Source organism: Hemibagrus wyckioides, linkage group LG06, assembly GCF_019097595.1.
Source record: "Hemibagrus wyckioides isolate EC202008001 linkage group LG06, SWU_Hwy_1.0, whole genome shotgun sequence".
Classification (NCBI taxonomy): domain Eukaryota; kingdom Metazoa; phylum Chordata; class Actinopteri; order Siluriformes; family Bagridae; genus Hemibagrus; species Hemibagrus wyckioides.
The window spans coordinates 1,498,251-1,521,867 of record NC_080715.1 but is presented as its reverse complement, the minus strand read 5'-3'; the positions used below and the strand labels follow the sequence as shown (position 1 = coordinate 1,521,867).

At 41.9% G+C, this 23,617-nt stretch overlaps 1 protein-coding gene across 1 annotated transcript in view; it reads left to right on the top strand.

The window, feature by feature from the left end:
• The window catches only part of wnt10a (wingless-type MMTV integration site family, member 10a), a 39,292-nt gene extending 17,518 nt beyond the window's left edge, over positions 1 to 21,774 (top strand). The window contains exon 4 of the mRNA XM_058393667.1: positions 19,764 to 21,774. Coding sequence (XP_058249650.1) covers positions 19,764 to 20,300 — 537 coding nt within the window. The 3' untranslated portion in view covers positions 20,301 to 21,774. The remainder of the gene's footprint in view (positions 1 to 19,763) is intronic.
• The last annotated feature ends 1,843 nt before the right edge of the window (positions 21,775 to 23,617 follow it).

Below are 23,617 nucleotides of genomic sequence, written 5' to 3'. Positions count from 1 at the left end.
CCGGCTGGATGAGGGCTGAGTGAAGAGCGATGGATATGACATTCTCTGGACCTGTTCCAGCTCAGGCAAACTGGTGGGAGTCCAGTAAAGGTGTTTGGTCTGCTTGTGGCTCAAAACCAGCTTCTCATATTAGAGTGAAGTGAGTGGCTGGAAGATTATGCACATTGCAGTAGAATCAATGCTGCGCTGGTATGACAATGGGGTCTTCAGGCATGGGGGGCAGTAACCTAGGCCAGGGACAGGATGAAGGCGTCACTAAACACCTATGCCAGGTGACCACATGCATCCACTCTGCTCATTGCTGCATGAATCTGAATCAGCGAGAGGAGATGACCACCAGTAGCAGTGTATCTGCCTCAGTTAAAGTGAGTGTAGTTATGATTCAGCTCATCGGGAAGAAAAGCACTGCTGCTCTTCGGTCAGTGGTGGTCTGGATGACGAGTTGTTGTGAAAGTGCTCTTCAATGCTAGGTTGATGACGTGTTGGTCAGGACTATAACGTCGATCCAGGCTTTTAGAGATAAGATGAGAAATGACAGGAGATGAGAGTGATGTGTTAAACAGGATATAGCAGAGACATGGTGTGTCTGTGCTCAGATCACTCCCACTGTGGGAAACCACTCATTGTTTAGTGCTTCCCTTCTGCATAATTTCTCCTTGTATCATTCCATCAGTCCATTTCTGCTCCGCTTGATTGTTCAGACAAAACACACGGGAGATAATAGGGGTGGCTTTTCTTCTGAACTGCTCGGTCGTCCACTCCGGACACTCAATGAGCCATGAAACTATTTCCTTATGCACATATACACACAGCCGTACACATAGTTGTTTGTGTGTCACTGGTCAGCTATTTATAGCTCTTATGTCTCAGTTGCTTTCTGAGCTCTAACTTGTAACGAATAGCAAATATGAATCCAAAAAGAATAGTTTTAATGTAAGAAAAAGAAAAACAGAAATAAATGAAGCACAGTAGAAGCTGTGAGTTGTCGCTGACACTGGACTTATCCGTGCTGCACAAAAAATGAGCCATGAAGCTATTTTCCTGTAACACACACAAACAAACAGACTTAGGTGGGACATGATAGTCGCTCTACAGGCCTTTGTCTGGTGTTAATGTTTTGAGTGAACTGCATGTGGTTCAGTTTTTCTGGCGTCAGGATGTTAAGATGTGTTTAACATGACTGATCAGACAGTGTGTGTTTTTTGAACAGAGGAGAGTCAGGATTAGTATTAGTGATAGTTGTGGATTATATTATTATAACAGTAAATAATGAGATCCAGCAGTCTGGAAAGTCTGGAAAGCAGGATAGGAAATGACCATCTATGTGGCTGCTGTTCAGCTGCACCTCATACTGATGTAATAACTGATAATAGACATGCCCCCAGCCCTAATGTTACTGTTATTACATTTTACACTCATCGTTGGCTGTAATGTCTAAATCTGAGCTACAACGTGTTGGTCTGGAGTAAAAGATGTTCGTCTAGAATACAGAATGTTAATCTGAGTTACATGAATCATTACAGTGTGTCAGTTACAGTGTGTCAGTTACAGTGTATCAATTACAGTGTGTCAGTTAAAGTGTATCAGTTACAGTCTATCAGTTACAGAGTGTGTCAGTTACAGAGTGTCAGTTACAGAGTGTGTCAGTTACAGTGTGTCAGTTACAGAGTGTGTCAGTTACAGAGTGTGTCAGTTACAGAGTGTCAGTTATACAGTGTGTCAGATACAGTGTGTCAGTTACAGTGTGTCAGTTACAGAGTGTGTCAGTTACAGTGTGTCAGTTACACAGTGTGTCAGATACAGTGTATCAGTTACAGAGTGTCAGTTACAGTGTGTCAGTTACAGTGTATCAGTTACAGTGTATCAGTTACAGAGTCTCAGTTACAGAGTGTGTCAGTTACAGAGTGTGTCAGTTACAGTGTGTCAGTTACAGAGTGTGTCAGTTACAGTGTGTCAGTTACACAGTGTGTCAGATACAGTGTATCAGTTACAGAGTGTCAGTTACAGTGTGTCAGTTACAGTGTATCAGTTACAGTGTATCAGTTACAGAGTCTCAGTTACAGAGTGTGTCAGTTACAGAGTGTCAGTTAAAGAGCGTGTCAGTTAGTGTGTCAGTTACAGTGTACCAGTTACAGAGTGTCAGTTACAGTGTGTCAGTTACAGTGTATCAGTTACAGAGTGTCAGTTACAGTGTATAAGTTACAGTGTATCAATTACAGTGTGTCAGTTAAAGTCTATCAGTTACAGAGTGTGTCAATTACAGAGTGTAAGTTACAGAGTGTGTCAGTTACAGTGTGTCAGTTACAGTGTGTCAGTTACAGAGTGTGTCAGTTACAGTGTGTCAGATACAGAGTGTCAGTTACACAGTGTGTCAGATACAGTGTGTCAGATACAGTGTGTCAGTTACAGAGCGTGTCAGTTACAGTGTGTCAGTTACAGTGTATCAGTTACAGAGTGTCAGTTACACAGTGTGTCAGATACAGTGTGTCAGATACAGTGTGTCAGTTACAGAGCATGTCAATTACAGTGTCAGTTACAGTGTATCAGTTACAGAGTGTCAGTTACAGTGTGTCAGTTACAGTGTATCAGTTACAGAGTGTCAGTTACAGTGTATCAGTTACAGTGTATCAATTACAGTGTGTCAGTTAAAGTCTATCAGTTACAGTGTATCAATTACAGTGTGTCAGTTAAAGTCTATCAGTTACAGAGTGTGTCAGTTACAGTGTGTCAGTTACAGAGTGTCAGTTACAGAGTGTGTCAGTTACAGTGTGTCAGTTACAGAGTGTGTCAGTTACAGTGTGTCAGTTACAGAGTGTCAGTTACAGAGTGTGTCAGTTACAGTGTGTCAGTTACAGAGTGTCAGTTACAGAGTGTGTCAGTTACAGTGTGTCAGTTACAGAGCATGTCAGTTACAGTGTGTCAGTTACAGTGTGTCAGTTACAGAGTGTCAGTTACAGTGTGTCAGTTACAGTGTATCAGTTACAAAGTGTCAGTTACAGTGTATCAGTTACAGTGTATCAATTACAGTGTGTCAGTTAAAGTCTATCAGTTACAGAGTGTGTCAGTTACAGTGTGTCAGTTACAGAGTGTCAGTTACAGAGTGTGTCAGTTACAGTGTGTCAGTTACAGAGTGTCAGTTACAGAGTGTGTCAGTTACAGTGTGTCAGTTACAGAGCGTGTCAGTTACAGTGTGTCAGTTACAGTGTATCAGTTACAGAGTGTCAGTTACAGAGTGTCAGTTACAGTGTATCAGTTACAGTGTGTCAGTAACAGAGTTTCAGTTACAGTGTGTCAGTTACAGTGTGTGTCAGTTACAGTGTGTCAGTTACAGAGTGTCAGTTACAGTGTGTCAGTTACAGAGTGTCAGTTACAATGTGTCAGTTACAGTGTGTGTCAGTTACAGTGTGTCAGTTACAGTGTGTCAGTTACAGAGTATCAGTTACAGTGTGTCAGTTACAGAGTATCAGTTTCAGTGTGTCAGTTACAGTGTGTCAGTTACAGAGTATCAGTTTCAGTGTGTCAGTTACAGAGTGTCAGTTACAGTGTATCAGTTACAGAGTATCAGTTACAGTGTGTCAGTTACAGTGTGTGTCAGTTACAGTGTGTCAGTTACAGAGTGTCAGTTACAGTGTGTCAGTTACAGAGTATCAGTTACACAGTGTCAGTTACAGAGTGTCAGTTACAGTGTGTCAGTTACAGTGTGTCAGTTACAGAGTATCAGTTACAGTGTGTCAGTTACAGAGTATCAGTTTCAGTGTGTCAGTTACAGTGTGTCAGTTACAGAGTATCAGTTTCAGTGTATCAGTTACAGTGTGTCAGTTACAGAGTGTCAGTTACAGAGTATCAGTTACAGTGTGTCAGTTACAGAGTATCAGTTTCAGTGTGTCAGTTACAGTGTGTCAGTTACAGAGTATCAGTTTCAGTGTATCAGTTACAGTGTGTCAGTTACAGTGTGTCAGTTACAGTGTGTCAGTTACAGAGTATCAGTTACAGTGTGTCAGTTACAGAGTATCAGTTTCAGTGTGTCAGTTACAGTGTGTCAGTTACAGAGTATCAGTTTCAGTGTATCAGTTACAGTGTGTCAGTTACAGAGTGTCAGTTACAGTGTGTCAGTTACAGAGTATCAGTTTCAGTGTATCAGTTACAGTGTGTCAGTTACAGAGTGTCAGTTACAGTGTATCAGTTACAGAGTATCAGTTACACAGTGTCTCAGTTACAGTGTATCAGTTACAGAGTATCAGTTACAGAGTATCAGTTACAGAGTGTCAGTTACATTGTGTCACTTACAGTGTCTCAGTTACAGTGTCTCAGTTACAGAGTATCAGTTACAGAGTGTCAGTTACAGTGTATCAGTTACAGTGTATCAGTTACAGTGTATCAGTTACAGAGTGTCAGTTACAGTGTCTCAGTTACAGTGTCTCAGTTACAGTGTGTCAGTTACAGTGTATCAGTTACAGAGTGTCAGTTACAGTGTATCATTTACAGTGTCTCAGTTACAGAGTATCAGTTACAGTGTATCAGTTACAGTGTCTCAGTTACAGTGTCTCAGTTACAGTGTCTCAGATACAGAGTATCAGTTACAGGGTATCAATTACAGTGTGTCAGTTAAAGTCTATCAGTTACAGAGTGTAAGTTACAGAGTGTGTCAGTTACAGAGTGTCAGTTACAGTGTGTCAGTTACAGAGTGTGTCAGTTACAGTGTGTCAGATACAGAGTGTCAGTTACACAGTGTGTCAGATACAGTGTGTCAGATACAGTGTGTCAGTTACAGAGCATGTCAATTACAGTGTCAGTTACAGTGTATCAGTTACAGAGTGTCAGTTACAGTGTGTCAGTTACAGTGTATCAGTTACAGAGTGTCAGTTACAGTGTATCAGTTACAGTGTATCAATTACAGTGTGTCAGTTAAAGTCTATCAGTTACAGTGTATCAATTACAGTGTGTCAGTTAAAGTCTATCAGTTACAGAGTGTGTCAGTTACAGTGTGTCAGTTACAGAGTGTCAGTTACAGAGTGTGTCAGTTACAGTGTCTCAGTTACAGAGTATCAGTTACAGTGTATCAGTTACAGTGTGTCAGTTACAGAGCATGTCAGTTACAGTGTGTCAGTTACAGTGTGTCAGTTACAGAGTGTCAGTTACAGTGTGTCAGTTACAGTGTATCAGTTACAAAGTGTCAGTTACAGTGTATCAGTTACAGTGTATCAATTACAGTGTGTCAGTTAAAGTCTATCAGTTACAGAGTGTGTCAGTTACAGTGTGTCAGTTACAGAGTGTCAGTTACAGTGTGTCAGTTACAGAGTGTCAGTTACAGAGTGTGTCAGTTACAGTGTGTCAGTTACAGAGTGTGTCAGTTACAGTGTGTCAGTTACAGAGTGTCAGTTACAGAGTGTGTCAGTTACAGTGTGTCAGTTACAGAGTGTCAGTTACACAGTGTGTCAGATACAGTGTGTCAGATACAGTGTGTCAGTTACAGAGCGTGTCAGTTACAGTGTGTCAGTTACAGTGTATCAGTTACAGAGTGTCAGTTACACAGTGTATCATTTACAGTGTATCAGTTACAGTGTATCAGTTACAGTGTATCAGTTACAGTGTCTCAGTTACAGAGTGTCAGTTACAGTGTATCAGTTACAGAGTGTGTCAGTTACAGTGTGTCAGTTACAGAGTGTCAGTTACAGAGTGTATCAGTTACAGTGTGTCAGTTACAGAGTGTCAGTTACAGAGTGTGTCAGTTACAGTGTGTCAGTTACAGAGTGTCAGTTACAGTGTGTCAGTTACAGAGTATCAGTTACAGAGTGTCAGTTACAGGGTATCAGTTACAGTGTATCAGTTACAGAGTGTCAGTTACAGTGTATCAGTTACAGTGTCTCAGTTACAGAGTGTCAGTTAAAGTGTCAGTTACAGTGTGTGTCAGTTACAGTGTGTCAGAGACAGAGAGTCGGTTACAGAGGATCACTTACACCGTGTCAGTTACAGTGTGTCAGTTACAGACTATCAGTTACAGAGTCTCAGTTACAGTGTGTCAGTTACAGAGCGTGTATCAGTTACAGTGTGTCAGTTACAGTGTATCAGTTACAGAGTGTCAGTTACAGAGTGTCAGTTACAGTGTATCAGTTACAGTGTGTCAGTAACAGAGTTTCAGTTACAGTGTGTCAGTTACAGTGTGTGTCAGTTACAGTGTGTCAGTTACAGAGTGTCAGTTACAGTGTGTCAGTTACAGAGTGTCAGTTACAATGTGTCAGTTACAGTGTGTGTCAGTTACAGTGTGTCAGTTACAGAGTATCAGTTACAGTGTGTCAGTTACAGAGTATCAGTTTCAGTGTGTCAGTTACAGTGTGTCAGTTACAGAGTATCAGTTTCAGTGTGTCAGTTACAGAGTGTCAGTTACAGTGTATCAGTTACAGAGTATCAGTTACAGTGTGTCAGTTACAGTGTGTGTCAGTTACAGTGTGTCAGTTACAGAGTGTCAGTTACAGTGTGTCAGTTACAGAGTGTCAGTTACAGAGTGTCAGTTACAGTGTGTCAGTTACAGAGTATCAGTTACACAGTGTCAGTTACAGAGTGTCAGTTACAGTGTGTCAGTTACAGTGTGTCAGTTACAGAGTATCAGTTACAGTGTGTCAGTTACAGAGTATCAGTTTCAGTGTGTCAGTTACAGTGTGTCAGTTACAGAGTATCAGTTTCAGTGTATCAGTTACAGTGTGTCAGTTACAGAGTGTCAGTTACAGAGTATCAGTTACAGTGTGTCAGTTACAGAGTATCAGTTTCAGTGTGTCAGTTACAGTGTGTCAGTTACAGAGTATCAGTTTCAGTGTATCAGTTACAGTGTGTCAGTTACAGTGTGTCAGTTACAGTGTGTCAGTTACAGAGTATCAGTTACAGTGTGTCAGTTACAGAGTATCAGTTTCAGTGTGTCAGTTACAGTGTGTCAGTTACAGAGTATCAGTTTCAGTGTATCAGTTACAGTGTGTCAGTTACAGAGTGTCAGTTACAGTGTGTCAGTTACAGAGTATCAGTTTCAGTGTATCAGTTACAGTGTGTCAGTTACAGAGTGTCAGTTACAGTGTATCAGTTACAGAGTATCAGTTACACAGTGTCTCAGTTACAGTGTATCAGTTACAGAGTATCAGTTACAGAGTATCAGTTACAGAGTGTCAGTTACATTGTGTCACTTACAGTGTCTCAGTTACAGTGTCTCAGTTACAGAGTATCAGTTACAGAGTGTCAGTTACAGTGTATCAGTTACAGTGTATCAGTTACAGTGTATCAGTTACAGAGTGTCAGTTACAGTGTATCATTTACAGAGTATCAGTTACAGTGTCTCAGTTACAGTGTCTCAGTTACAGTGTCTCAGATACAGAGTATCAGTTACAGGGTATCAGTTACAGTGTATCAGTTACAGTGTGTCAGTTACAGAGTGTCAGTTACAGTGTATCAGTTACAGTGTGTCAGTTACAGTGTATCAGTTACAGAGTGTCAGTTACAGTGTATCATTTACAGTGTCTCAGTTACAGAGTATCAGTTACAGTGTATCAGTTACAGTGTCTCAGTTACAGAGTGTCAGTTACAGTGTATCAGTTACAGAGTGTCAGTTACAGTGTGTCAGTTACAGTGTCTCAGTTACAGAGTATCAGTTACAGTGTATCAGTTACAGTGTCTCAGTTACGGAGTGTCAGTTACAGTGTATCAGTTACAGTGTGTCAGTTACAGTGTATCAGTTACAGAGTGTCAGTTACAGTGTATCATTTACAGTGTCTCAGTTACAGAGTATCAGTTACAGTGTATCAGTTACAGTGTCTCAGTTACAGAGTGTCAGTTACAGTGTATCAGTTACAGAGTGTCAGTTACAGTGTGTCAGTTACAGGGTATCAGTTACAGAGTATCAGTTACAGAGTGTCAGTTACAGAGTATCAGTTACAGTGTGTCAGTTACAGTGTGTCAGTTACAGAGTGTCAGTTACAGTGTATCAGTTACAGAGTGTCAGTTACAGTGTATCATTTACAGTGTCTCAGTTACAGAGTGTCAGTTACAGTGTATCAGTTACAGTGTATCATTTACAGTGTATCAGTTACAGTGTATCATTTACAGTGTCTCAGTTACAGTGTCTCAGTTACAGAGTGTCAGTTACAGTGTATCAGTTACAGTGTGTCAGTTACAGTGTATCAGTTACAGAGTGTCAGTTATAGTGTATCATTTACAGTGTCTCAGTTACAGAGTATCAGTTACAGTGTATCAGTTACAGTGTCTCAGTTACAGAGTGTCAGTTACAGTGTATCAGTTACAGAGTATCAGTTACAGTGTGTCAGTTACAGGGTATCAGTTACAGTGTATCAGTTACAGAGTGTCAGTTACAGTGTATCATTTACAGTGTCTCAGTTACAGAGTGTCAGTTATAGAGTGTCAGTTACAGAGTGTCAGTTACAGTGTATCAGTTACAGAGTCTCAGTTACAGTGTATCAGTTACAGTGTGTCAGTTACAGAGTGTCAGTTACAGAGTATCAGTTACAGAGTCTCAGTTACAGTGTGTCAGTTACAGTGTATCAGTTACAGAGTCTCAGTTACAGAGTATCAGTTACAGAGTGTCAGTTACAGTGTGTCAGTTACAGAGTTTCAGTTACAGAGTGTCAGTTACAGAGTATCAGTTACAGTGTGTCAGTTACAGAGTATCAGTTACAGTGTGTCAGTTACAGAGTGTCAGTTACAGAGTATCAGTTACAGAGTGTCAGTTACAGTGTGTCAGTTACAGAGTGTCAGTTACAGTGTATAACTTACAGAGTATCAGTTACAGTGTGTCAGTTACAGAGTATCAGTTACAGAGTATCAGTTACAGTGTCAGTTACAGTGTGTCAGTTACAGAGTGTCAGTTACAGTGTATCAGTTACAGTGTGTCAGTTACAGTGTATCATTTACAGAGTGTCAGTTACAGTGTATCATTTACAGTGTCTCAGTTACAGAGAATCAGTTACAGTGTGTCCGTTACAGAGTGTCAGTTACAGCGTATCAGTTACAGTGTGTCAGTTACAGAGTATCAGTTACAGTGTGTCAGTTACAGTGTATCAGTTACAGAGTGTCAGTTACAGTCTGTCAGTTACAGTGTATCAGTTACAGAGTGTCAGTTACAGTGTTTCAGTTACAGAGTGTCAGTTACAGAGTGTCAGTTACAGTCTGTCAGTTACAGTGTATCAGTTACAGAGTGTCAGTTACAGTGTTTCAGTTACAGAGTGTCAGTTACAGTGTATCAGTTACAGTGTTTCAGTTACAGTGTATCAGTTACAGTGTGTCATTTACAGTGTATCAGTTACAGAGTGTCAGTTACAGTGTATCACTTATAGTGTATCAGTTACAGTGTTTCAGTTACAGAGTGTCAGTTACAGTGTATCAGTTCCAGTGTCAGTTACAGTGTATCAGTTACAGTGTGTCAGTTACAGAGTGTCAATTACAGTGTATCAGTTACAGTGTATCAGTTAGAGTGTCAGTTACAGTGTATCAGTTACAGAGTGTCAGTTACAGTGTATCAGTTACAGAGTGTCAGTTACAGTGTATCACTTACAGTGTATCAGTTACAGTGTTTCAGTTACAGAGTGTCAGTTACAGTGTATCAGTTACAGTGTGTCAGTTACAGTGTGTCAGTTACAGAGTGTCAGTTACAGTGTATCAGTTACAGTGTGTCAGTTACAGTGTATCAGTTACAGAGTATCAGTTACAGTGTGTCAGTTACAGTTTATCAGTTACAGTGTATCAGTTACATTGTGTCAGTTACAGTGTGTCAGTTACAGTGTATCAGTTACATTGTCTCAGTTACAGAGTGTGTCAGTTACAGTTTGTCAGTTACAGTGTATCAGTTACAGTGTGTCAGTTACAGTGTGTCAGTTACAGAGTGTCAGTTACAATGTATCAGTTACAGTGTGTCAGTTACAGTGTATCAGTTACAGAGTATCAGTTACAGTGTATCAGTTACAGTGTGTCAGTTACAGTGTGTCATTTACAGAGTGTCAGTTACAGTGTTTCAGTTACAGAGTGTCAGTTACAGTGTGTCAGTTACAGTGTGTCAGTTACAGAGTGTCAGTTACAGTGTTTCAGTTACAGTGTGTCAGTTACAGAGTGTCAGTTACAGTGTGTCAGTTACAGAGTGTCAGTTACAGTGTCAGTTACAATGTGTCAGTTACAGAGTATCAGTTACATTGTATCAGTTACAGTGTCATTTACAGTGTGTCAGTTACAGAGTATCAGTTACAATGTATCAGTTACAGTGTCAGTTACAGAGTATCAGTTACAATGTATCAGTTACAGAGTATCCGTTACAGAGTATCAGTTACAGTGTCTCAGTTACAGAGTATCAGTTACAGTGTATCAGTTACAGAGTATCAGTTACAGTGTATCAGTTACAGTGTCATTTACAGTGTATCAGTTACAGTGCATCAGTTACAGTGTATCAGTTACAGTGTATCAGTTACAGTGTATCAGTTACAGAGTATCAGTTACAGTGTATCAGTTACAGTGTCATTTACAGTGTGTCAGTTACAGTGTATCAGTTACAGTGTGTCAGTTTCAGAGTATCAGTTACAGTGTGTCAGTTACAGTGTATCAGTTACAGTGTCAGTTACAGCGTGTCAGTTACAGTGTATCAGTTACAGTGTCAGTTACAGTGTGTCAGTTACAGTGTATCAGTTACAGTGTCAGTTACAGTGTATCATTTACAGTGTCAGTTACAGTGTGTCAGTTACAGTGTGTCAGTTACAGTGTATCAGTTACAGAGTGTGTCAGTTACAGTGTGTCAGTTACAGTGTATCAGTTACATTGTCAGTTACAGTGTGTCAGTTACAGTGTGTCAGTTACAGTGTCAGTTACAGTGTGTCAGTTACAGTGTGTCAGTTCCAGTGTGTCAGTTACAGAGTGTCAGTTACAGTGTGTCAGTTACAGTGTATCAGTTACAGTGTCAGTTACAGTGTATCAGTTACAGTGTATCAGTTACAGTGTGTCAGTTACAGTGTGTCAGTTACAGTGTGTCAGTTACAGTGTATCAGTTACAGTGTCAGTTACTTTGTATCAGTTACAGTTTATCAGTTACAGAGTATCATTTACAGCGTCTCAGTTACAGAGTATCAGTTCCAGTGTGTCAGTTACAGAGTGTCAGTTACAGTGTCTCAGTTACAGTGTATCAGTTACAGAGTATCAGTTCCAGTGTGTCAGTTACAGAGTGTCAGTTACAGTGTCTCAGTTACAGTGTCAGTTACAGTGTGTCAGTTACAGTGTATCAGTTACAGTGTATCAGTTACAGTGTATCAGTTACAGTGTCAGTTACTTTGTATCAGTTACAGTTTATCAGTTACAGAGTATCATTTACAGTGTCTCAGTTACAGAGTATCAGTTCCAGTGTGTCAGTTACAGTGTCAGTTACAGTGTATCAGTTACAGTGTGTCAGTTACAGTGTATCAGTTACAGTGTCAGTTATAGTGTATCATTTACAGAGTGTCAGTTACAGAGTATCAGTTACAGTGTCTCAGTTATAGAGTATCAGTTACAGTGTGTCAGTTACAGTGTATCAGTTACAGTGTCAGTTACAGTGTATCATTTACAGTGTCTCAGTTACAGTGTATCAGTTACAGTGTATCAGTTACAGAGTATCAGTTACAGTGTGTCAGTTACAGTGTATCAGTTACAGTGTCAGTTACAGTGTATCATTTACAGAGTGTCAGTTACAGAGTATCAGTTACAGTGTCTCAGTTATAAAGTATCAGTTACAGTGTGTCAGTTACAGTGTCAGTTACAGTGTATCATTTACAGTGTCTCAGTTATAGAGTATCAGTTACAGTGTGTCAGTTACAGTGTATCAGTTACAGAGTATCATTTACAGTGTCTCAGTTACAGAGTATCAGTTCCAGTGTGTCAGTTACAGAGTGTCAGTTACAGTGTCTCAGTTATAGAGTATCAGTTACAGTGTGTCAGTTACAGTGTATCAGTTACAGTGTCAGTTACAGTGTATCATTTACAGAGTGTCAGTTACAGTGTCAGTTACAGAGTATCAGTTCCAGTCTGTCAGTTACAGTGTATCAGTTACAGTGTATCAGTTACAGAGTATCAGTTACAGTGTGTCAGTTACAGTGTATCAGTTACAGTGTCAGTTACAGTGTATCATTTACAGAGTGTCAGTTACAGAGTATCAGTGACAGTGTCTCAGTTACAGAGTGTGTCAGTTACAGTGTGTCAGTTACAGTGTATCAGTTACAGTGTATCAGTTACATTGTCAGTTACAGTGTGTCAGTTACAGTGTATCAGTTACAGTGTCAGTTACAGTGTATCAGTTACAGTGTGTCAGTTACAGTGTGTCAGTTACAGTTTATCAGTTACAGAGTGTGTCAGTTACAGTGTGTCAGTTACAGTGTATCAGTTACAGTGTATCAGTTACATTGTCAGTTACAGTGTGTCAGTTACAGTGTGTCAGTTACAGTGTCAGTTACAGTGTGTCAGTTACAGTGTGTCAGTTCCAGTGTGTCAGTTACAGAGTGTCAGTTACAGTGTGTCAGTTACAGTGTATCAGTTACAGTGTCAGTTACAGTGTATCAGTTACAGTGTATCAGTTACAGTGTGTCAGTTACAGTGTATCAGTTACAGTGTATCAGTTACAGTGTCAGTTACTTTGTATCAGTTACAGTTTATCAGTTACAGAGTATCATTTACAGTGTCTCAGTTACAGAGTATCAGTTCCAGTGTGTCAGTTACAGTGTCAGTTACAGTGTATCAGTTACAGTGTGTCAGTTACAGTGTATCAGTTACAGTGTCAGTTATAGTGTATCATTTACAGAGTGTCAGTTACAGAGTATCAGTTACAGTGTCTCAGTTATAGAGTATCAGTTACAGTGTGTCAGTTACAGTTTATCAGTTACAGTGTCAGTTACAGTGTATCAGTTACAGTGTATCAGTTACAGAGTATCAGTTACAGTGTGTCAGTTACAGTGTATCAGTTACAGTGTCAGTTACAGTGTATCAGTTACAGAGTATCAGTTACAGTGTCTCAGTTATAGAGTATCAGTTACAGTGTGTCAGTTACAGTGTATCAGTTACAGTGTCAGTTACAGTTTATCATTTACAGTGTCTCAGTTATAGAGTATCAGTTACAGTGTGTCAGTTACAGTGTATCAGTTACAGAGTATCATTTACAGTGTCTCAGTTACAGAGTATCAGTTCCAGTGTGTCAGTTACAGAGTGTCAGTTACAGTGTCTCAGTTATAGAGTATCAGTTACAGTGTGTCAGTTACAGTGTATCAGTTACAGTGTCAGTTACAGTGTATCATTTACAGAGTGTCAGTTACAGTGTCAGTTACAGAGTATCAGTTCCAGTCTGTCAGTTACAGTGTATCAGTTACAGTGTATCAGTTACAGAGTATCAGTTACAGTGTGTCAGTTACAGTGTATCAGTTACAGTGTCAGTTACAGTGTATCATTTACAGAGTGTCAGTTACAGAGTATCAGTGACAGTGTCTCAGTTATAGAGTATCAGTTACAGTGTGTCAGTTACAGTGTATCAGTTACAGTGTCAGTTACAGTGTATCATTTACAGTGTCTCAGTTACAGTGTATCAGTTACAGTGTATCAGTTACAGAGTATCAGTTACAGTGTGTCAGTTACAGTGTATCAGTTACAGTGTCAGTTACAGTGTATCATTTACAGAGTGTCAGTTACAGAGTATCAGTGACAGTGTCTCAGTTATAGAATATCAGTTACAGTGTCAGTTACAGTGTATCATTTACAGAATGTCAGTTACAGAGTATCATTTACAGTGTCTCAGTTATAGAGTATCAGTTACAGTGTGTCAGTTACAGTGTATCAGTTACAGTGTCAGTTACAGTGTGTCAGTTACAGTGTATCTGTTACAGTGTCAGTTACAGTGTATCATTTACAGAGTGTCAGTTAGAGAGTATCAGTTACAGTGTCTCAGTTATAGAGTATCAGTTACAGTGTGTCAGTTACAGTGTATCAGTTACAGTGTCAGTTACAGTGTATCATTTACAGTGTCTCAGTTATAGAGTATCAGTTACAGTGTGTCAGTTACAGTGTATCAGTTACAGTGTATCAGTTACAGAGTATCAGTTACAGTGTGTCAGTTACAGTGTATCAGTTACAGTGTGTCAGTTACAGTGTATCAGTTACAGTGTCAGTTACAGTGTATCAGTTATAGTGTATCAGTTACAGTGTATCAGTTACAGAGTATCAGTTACAGTGTGTCAGTTACAGTGTATCAGTTACAGTGTATCAGTTACAGTGTCAGTTACAGTGTATCAGTTATAGTGTATCAGTTACAGTGTATCAGTTACAGAGTATCAGTTACAGTGTGTCAGTTACAGTGTATCAGTTACAGTGTATCAGTTACAGAGTATCAGTTACAGTGTGTCAGTTACAGTGTATCAGTTACAGTGTCAGTTACAGTGTATCATTTACAGTGTCTCAGTTATAGAGTATCAGTTACAGTGTGTCAGTTCTCCTTCATGAGGTTCTCCTTTTAGCCAAAGCTGCATGGTCAGCAGAAATTCTTCAGTACTGATCCCTGTTATGGAATAATCACATACATTAACATGTGGCACTAGCACTCATTTGTAGTTGGAGCTGATTTTGTGTTAGCGTGCCTCAGCACTCCTGTTGGTTTAGGTTTCACAGAAGCTCAGGATCTTTAAGGTCATGTTTCAGCGATGTGTATTGCAGAGCGATTGATTGATGGCTCATCGCAGCGCTCTGATTGCCATGTGTGAGTAACATGGCTGCTGTTTGTGTTGGAGAGAAGATGAAAGAAGCTGAAAGCTGTGAGTTCGTTAAAACGAGGTGTAGCTGGAATGATGGTAAACATGGCAGCTGATTTGGCTGAGCGTGATCGTGAGAGGAGGAAACGGAGAGATAAAGTGGACAAGAAAACAATGTGCAACTGAAAGACTCTGCTGGCAGGAGGAGAGCACTGGAGGAGCAGGAGCAACATCACGGATCAGTGCTTCACAGGTCCAACCTGCTGAAAGGAGGATCATCAACCTGTCACACGTCTCCTCTCACCTCACCATTCTGCAATCATGATCTCATGATCTCAGCCACAAACTCACCTCCACTGAGCACCATGAGCTCACCTCCACCTCACTCCACCAACCCACCTCCACCTCACTCCATCAACTCACCTCCACCTCACTCCATCAACTCACCTCCACCTCACTCCACCAACCCACCTCCACCTCACTCCATCAACTCACCTCCACCTCACTCCACCAACCCACCTCCACCTCACTCCATCAACTCACCTCCACCTCACTCCATCAACTCACCTCCACCTCACTCCATCAACTCACCTCCACCTCACTCCATAAACTCACCTCCACCTCACTCCATCAACCCACCTCCACCTCACTCCATAAACTCACCTCCACCTCACTCCATCAACTCACCTCCACCTCACTCCACCAACCCACCTCCACCTCACTCCATAAACTCACCTCCACCTCACTCCATCAACTCACCTCCACCTCACTCCATCAACTCACCTCCACCTCACTCCATAAACTCACCTCCACCTCACTCCATCAACCCACCTCCACCTCACTCCATAAACTCACCTCCACCTCACTCCATCAACTCACCTCCACCTCACTCCACCAACCCACCTCCACCTCACTCCATAAACTCACCTCCACCTCACTCCATCAACTCACCTCCACCTCACTCCACCTCACTCCATAAACTCACCTCCACCTCACTCCACCAACCCACCTCCACCTCACTCCATCAACTCACCTCCACCTCACTCCATCAACTCACCTCCACCTCACTCCACCAATTCACCTCCACCTCACTCCACCAACCCACCTCCACCTCACTCCATCAACTCACCTCCACCTCACTCCATCAACTCACCTCCACCTCACTCCATCAACTCACTTCCACCTCACTCCACCAACCCACCTCCACCTCACTCCACCAACCCACCTCCACCTCACTCCATCAACTCACCTCCACTTCACTCCATCAACTCACCTCCACCTCACTCCATCAACTCACCTCCACCTCACTCCACCAACCCACCTCCACCTCACTCCATAAACTCACCTCCACCTCACTCCATCAACTCACCTCCACCTCACTCCATCAACTCACCTCCACCTCACTCCATCAACTCACCTCCACCTCACTCCACCTCCACCTCACTCCATAAACTCACCTCCACCTCACTCCACCAACCCACCTCCACCTCACTCCATCAACTCACCTCCACTTCACTCCATCAACTCACCTCCACCTCACTCCATCAACTCACCTCCACCTCACTCCACCAACCCACCTCCACCTCACTCCATAAACTCACCTCCACCTCACTCCATCAACTCACCTCCACCTCACTCCACCAACCCACCTCCACCTCACTCCATCAACTCACCTCCACCTCACTCCACCTCCACCTCACTCCATCAACTCACCTCCACCTCACTCCATCAACTCACCTCCACCTCACTCCACCAACCCACCTCCACCTCACTCCATAAACTCACCTCCACCTCACTCCATCAACTCACCTCCACCTCACTCCACCTCCACCTCACTCCATAAACTCACCTCCACCTCACTCCATCAACCCACCTCCACCTCACTCCATAAACTCACTTCTTATCACCACTTATCATTATAATTTTATAATAATTTCTGATTCTAATTTAGAATGCACTACAATTCAAATAAAAAGAAAATATATAATTAATAATATAAAAAATAATATATAATTATAATCTTTAACAAATTATTTTTACCTTTATAGCATTACAAAATATCTTTAAAGAATAAAAATGTTACATACAAAATATATAAGTAGAATTATAGAATATAATTATAAATTCTACTATGAATGCAAATTTTTTCAAGGAATTTATTTCATTTGTAAAATTAATTGATTACATTTATGTCGATGGCAGTTTTATGTCATTAGTGTCCTGACTCTGGGCAAAAACAAAAGTTATTATCAGTCTATAAACAAATTCATGCAGTAAATCACGTGGCCTGACTGAAAAGGATTGTGGGTAAAAGATGGCAGCTGTGTGGAGGAAGAGAATAAGCCCCGCCCCTCTGTCAGGAAGCAGAATGCAGTGTGGTCGTTGGGGTTAACATGCCTCCTCATGCCCACCCTCTGCTCTTCACACCAAACACGCCTTATTACGGCCGCTGGCCATTACACACACACACACACACACACACACACACACTTTAAAAGATTTTACTTCAAACACATTGGGAAGTAGAACAGGTTTCACCTTCCTACTCTCCGATCACATTGGAACACTTTCAAACTCAGAACATGTTTTGTGTGTGTGTGTGTGTGTGTGCACTACAGGAAGTATTCATTCTAATAAAACAGCATGTGTACATCAAACACTCAGAGACTAAAACATACAGGAGCTCATAAATCTGTAGGGTATAGTCTGCAGAGTATGTGTGTGTGTGTGTGTGTGTGTGTGTTTTGAGGAGTGTATAGCATGTTGATTGGTGCAGAGCAAGAGCAGAAGAACATCTGGACGGTTAATTGCAGTAGAGAGCAGCCGAGTTTTCTATAAAGCAGCACCACACTGAGATCAAACACACCACGCTGGGAACACACTCAGACCACAGGCCATACACACACACACACACACACACAATCTTTAGGGTGAACATTGCATCTTTTTCCACTATTACTACTACTAATAATAATGATAATATTAATGATATTATTATCTTCTGGTCAAACAGAATTTGACCTGGAAAACCAACCTTCAGGATGTGTGTGTGTGTGTGTGTGTGTGTGTGTGTGTGTGTGTGAGTGTGAGTAAGGGATGACTCCGGGCTGAGTTGAGTGTGTGTATGTTACTGACCCCAGTTCCCTCACCATCAAACTGCTCTTGATGAATTTCTTAACTGGTGTTGCTGCTTTGATGCAGCTGAGAGATGGCATTCCTTTACAACACACACACACACACCAAAGCTGGAACCCATAACCCTCCTTCTCTCCTATTCACTGAACAACACCATCACCAGTCCACTGTGGGCCTGTCCTAAATTGCAGCGATCTGAAATTCGCAGAATTGCAGATGTACTTCCTGTTTTCACATCACTTCCTTGGGTCCTACCCCCTGAGCCTCCAGGTGCTTCAATCAGAGCTTCTCTGATCACACAGGACACGAGCAGGCTTGTCCACTTCCTACATGGCTGCAGGGGCTTCACACGTCTCTCCTCGTCCCCTTACACACACAACGCTTACAAAAGAGAGAGATGTAATATTTCTTACTGAATCAGAACATTGTTTTATTTATACAACATTATTATGCAATACTATAGGATAGTATAGAGGTGTGTGTGTGTGTGAACCATGGTGATAATAATTTAGGTAATTTAGATACAGTAATTAAAATCTATCCTATATATCCCCAGAACAATGCAGCAGAACTGGACTGCTGTGTGTGTGTGTGTGTGTGTGTGTGTGTCTGTCAGTATGAGGGTGGCCCTCACTTCCTTTCAGTAATTGGATCTGAGAGTTGGTAAGTGAAGCTGATAGATGAAGGAAGGGAGGACTAAGCATGTACACACACACACACACACACACATTATCAGGGCTGGACACATCATTAGCCTGAGATTATACCTGATTACATAGAGGTTTTTCATTAGTGTAGGTCCGGCTGGATGTGGATGTAATGCTCACCAAGGAAGGAAATAAATCTACTTCCTGTTGACCTTTTAAACCTTTAATGCTTTCGATATTTATGCGTTTCAATTTTTCCAAACCTCACCCCTTTAACCTGCATCACACTTACGCTCACGATTCAACATGTTGATCTACTAGGATTAATGAACTAATTAACATATTCATGAACCTTCATGACTCAGGAAAATGAAAAGAAAGAGTGAGAATTCTGAGCAAAGTAAAAAGGCTAGCACGACACCTCACATTCACATACACTTCAGCAAGAGGAAGCTAACATGCTAGTCAGACTGAAATAGCGAGATCTCCACAGCTCCTAGCCTCAGTGTCCACTGGACTTCCTACACTTTCAGGAGTTTACTCTTCTCTGTGGTTCTCAGTAACATGATAAGCTGCACCATTTTGTTTTTTGTCTTATGAAAGTCAAGAATAAAGACCTGAGGCTGGTGAGGGACGGACTGTTTATAGCTGCTCTAACGTAAGAAAGAACAGGAACTCACAGAAATGTAATGTAACTATAAACAGAAAAGATCTTTTAACAACGGCCCCTGAGCAAGGCCCTTAACCCTTAGTTGTATGAAATGAGATAAATTGTAAGTCGCGCTGGATAAGAGATAAGAGTGTCTGCCAAATGCCGTAAAGTGTTACATAACAGCTCTACAAAACTCAGGATCTAGATTAACTATAAATTTATTTGTAATGAGAAAGCCAGAGGAGAAAAGTCTGTGAGACGATCTGATGAAGAAACCCTGAGAGGGAACTCCTCCTCATCAAGCTTCTCTGATGTGTACTGATTTTAGTTTAAAGTTCTTTCTAGCCATGTTACTTCCAAAAATACTTCAAAACACAGTTACAACATTGAGAACTACACCAGGTCACATATGTAACCGGTTCCCTGAGAAGGGAATGAGGCGCTGTGTCATGGCTGCCGCTACGGGAACGCTTCCAGCCATGACGCAGCATCGAGTTCCCTCGAAATGGAACAGAGTTTACACTCCCACTAGGCCATGATGGAGCTCCGTCTCACTGCTTATTCTCTCTCAGCAGTCCATTGTTGTTTCCTGTCTCGCAGGTGGTGCTGGATCACATGCGGCGGAAGTGTAAGTGTCACGGAACTTCAGGAAGCTGCCAGCTTAAGACGTGTTGGCAGGTGACCCCAGATTTCCGGCTGGTGGGCTCGCTGCTGAAGGAGCGCTTCAACCTGGCTGCACTTATCAAAACACACAACCGCAACACGGGCCAAGTGGAGCACGTACCTCAGCACCAGCACCATCATCACCATCATCACCATCATCAGAACCACCATCACCACCATCCCCCGCAGCACCAGCGGCGACGTAACAACGTCAACTTTAATGAGCTCGTCTACTTCGAGAAGTCTCCGGATTTCTGCGAAAGGGACGTCCAGTCGGACTCAGCGGGGACTCAAGGACGCATCTGCAACAAGACGAGCCAGGGCATGGACAACTGTGAGAGCCTGTGCTGTGGACGGGGACACAACATCCTGCAGCAGACACGACGCGAACGCTGCAACTGCAAGTTCCACTGGTGCTGCTACGTGGTGTGTGAGGAGTGCAGGGTAAACGAGTGGGTCAGTGTCTGCAAGTGACCACAGCTACAACTTGGATAAACCAATAAATATATAAACGTCAAGTGATGGGGAGAGACATAAGGGCAGGACAAAGATGATCGACGGGAGACATCAGACATTTTCCCAACAGACCGCTTGCATTCTGTTCTCTGTAACGAAACAGGAAGTAAAGAATCACTTGTTGGAGTATAAAAGCTGGTGTACACTATGTGTAACTCCGCCCCCTCGTGCTCACTCTTGCCTACCTTTTCACCCCACACTGAGTCCACTCACAGTAGTTCTGCACTGTGTCATTTCAGAAAAAAAGTATTTTTAAATAAAATAAGTTAAGCTTATTAATAATAAAAAAAAGATAGTGGATGGTCACTAGAGAGCGCTCAGTAACATCGTTAGCCTTTAACTGTAGAAAAGATCTGAGTGTTGAGGCAGCCGAGATGACCGATTCTCTCAAAGAAGAGCATCCACCAGATTTATCCACGATTCACAAAGCCTTCGCTTTATTCTTACATGTTTATTTGTTTAGTCCAGGTGTTCCACACACCTGCTGGTGATTACCAGATTTTCTGAACTGTAGGTCACACCCACTGCAGCTCTAAGACAAACAAGTGATCCTCTGGCATGGCATTTTTATTTTCCATCATGTTTGTACCGCCCACTAATTAGTGTTGCCATTGTAATTAACAGTGTTTACTGTGGAAACCTTGATGTTGTGTTTATAAGGAGCTTCTACACTGTTGTAGTTTATCCCATGCAGTGTAAGTTCTGGAGAAGCGTGTCCACCATAAAAAAAACCCTTAAGTTCTTCAAAGGTTCCTTGAGGGTTCTTTTAACTCTTGAAGAAGTCCCAGTGATGCCATTTTGTCACTAACATCCTATCCTAGCTAACAATCATATGAAGCTACAAGTACACATCAACGTGCTGTTTGGAACCTGATCATAAATATTGGCACCCAGTTCAGAAGCACAGGTTCTTATTACTCTGTACTATAAACAATATTATACACTTGTATTCATTACATCATTCATCTCTTAGCTGTTCTCCTAGCTGATAGCCTTTGTGTAGCTTCATAGTGATGAAAACATGAGGCATGAACGGAACAGGAACACTTTCTCCAGGACGATTCTCACAACCCTCCTTGGATGAATCGATAATCCTCAGCTCTTTAGCTGCTCTGTTAATCTCTTAACACCGATCCGCAGCATGCCGAGCACCAGTGGGGAAACCCGTCCTAATGCCGAGGGGAATTCTGCTGGAGAAAATAAACACACACACACACACACACACACACAAGCAGAAGGATTTGAGTTGGTCCTCCACTCCGTGTCTGGTGAACCGTCTCATCCTTAGTGGAACCGTTTGCACATTCAGAGCAGCTTCTGTTCTCCACAAATGACTGACGTCACATCCTGCCTCCAGCTCTTTTGTTGTTTTTTTTTTTCTTATTTAAAATTGTATAATGTTTTAAGTTTAAATGTATAAGTTATTTTATTTTGTGGATAATTTAAAATTTGAGAAATAATAATAATAATAATAATAATAATAATAATAATAATAATAAAATCTAAGTAAAAAAGATATTTGGTGAGACTTGTGATTTATGGAAAATAAGTTGGATGGATAAATGGATGGATGGATGGATGGGTGGATGGATGGATGGATGGAATATAAGGTGGATGGATGGATGGATGGGTGAATGGATTGGATGGATGGATGGATGGATGGATGGAATATAAGGTGGATGGATGGATGGATGGATGGATGGAAGGATGTGTGGATGGATGTATGTATGTATGGATGGATGGAAATAATTTGGATAGATGGATTCATACACTATATTGCTAAAAGTATTCGCTCACCCATCCAAAAAATCAGAATCAGGTGTTCCAATCACTTCCATGGCCACAGGTGTATAAAATCAAGCACCTAGGCATGCAGACTGTTTTTACAAACATTTGTGAAAGAATGGGTCGCTCTCAGGAGCTCAGTGAATTCCAGCGTGGAACTGTGATAGGATGCCACCTGTGCAACAAATCCAGTCGTGAAATTTCCTCGCTCCTAAATATTCCACAGTCAACTGTCAGCTGTATTATAAGAACGTGGAAGTGTTTGGGAACGACAGCAACTCAGCCACGAAGTGGTAGGCCACGTAAACTGACGGAGCGGGGTCAGCGGATGCTGAGGCGCATAGTGCGAAGAGGTCGCCAACTTTCTGCAGAGTCAATCGCTACAGACCTCCAAACTTCATGTGGCCTTCAGATGAGCTCAAGAACAGTGCGCAGAGAGCTTCATGGAATGGGTTTCCATGGCCGAGCAGCTGCATCCAAGCCATACATCACCAAGTGCAATGCAAAGCGTCGGATGCAGTGGTGTAAAGCACGCCGCCACTGGACTCTAGAGCAGTGGAGACGCGTTCTCTGGAGTGACGAATCGCGCTTCTCCATCTGGCAATCTGATGGACGAGTCTGGGTTTGGCGGTTGCCAGGAGAACGGTACTTGTCTGACTGCATTGTGCCAAGTGTAAAGTTTGGTGGAGGGGGGATTATGGTGTGGGGTTGTTTTTCAGGAGCTGGGCTTGGCCCCTTAGTTCCAGTGAAAGGAACTCTGAATGCTTCAGCATACCAAGACATTTTGGACAATTCCATGCTCCCAACTTTGTGGGAACAGTTTGGAGCTGGCCCCTTCCTCTTCCAACATGACTGTGCACCAGTGACCAAAGCAAGGTCCATAAAGACATGGATGACAGAGTCTGGTGTGGAGGAACTTGACTGGCCTGCACAGAGTCCTGACCTCAACCCGATAGAACACCTTTGGGATGAATTAGAGCGGAGACTGAGAGCCAGGCCTTCTCGTCCAACATCAGTGTGTGACCTCACAAATGTGCTTCTGGAAGAATGGTCAAAAATTCCCATAAACACACTCCTAAACCTTGTGGACAGCCTTCCCAGAAGAGTTGAAGCTGTTATAGCTGCAAAGGGTGGACCGACGTCATATTGAACCCTATGGATTAGGAATGGGATGTCACTTAAGTTCATATGCGAGTCAAGGCAGGTGAGCGAATACTTTTGGCAATATAGTGTATATGAGAATAAGATCGATGGATGGATGGAAAATAAGGTGGATGGATGGATGGAAAATAAGGTGGATGGATGAATGGATGAATAGATGGATGGAAAATAAGGTGGATGGATGGATGAATGGAGGGATGGATGGAGGGATGGATGAATGGATGGATGGAAGGAAGAAGACAGAATGTCAAAAAAATGTGAATGTGAATGTGAACATGTGAATGAGGTCATTGATGCTGATATAAATGTCTCTCCTGTGTGTGAATGTG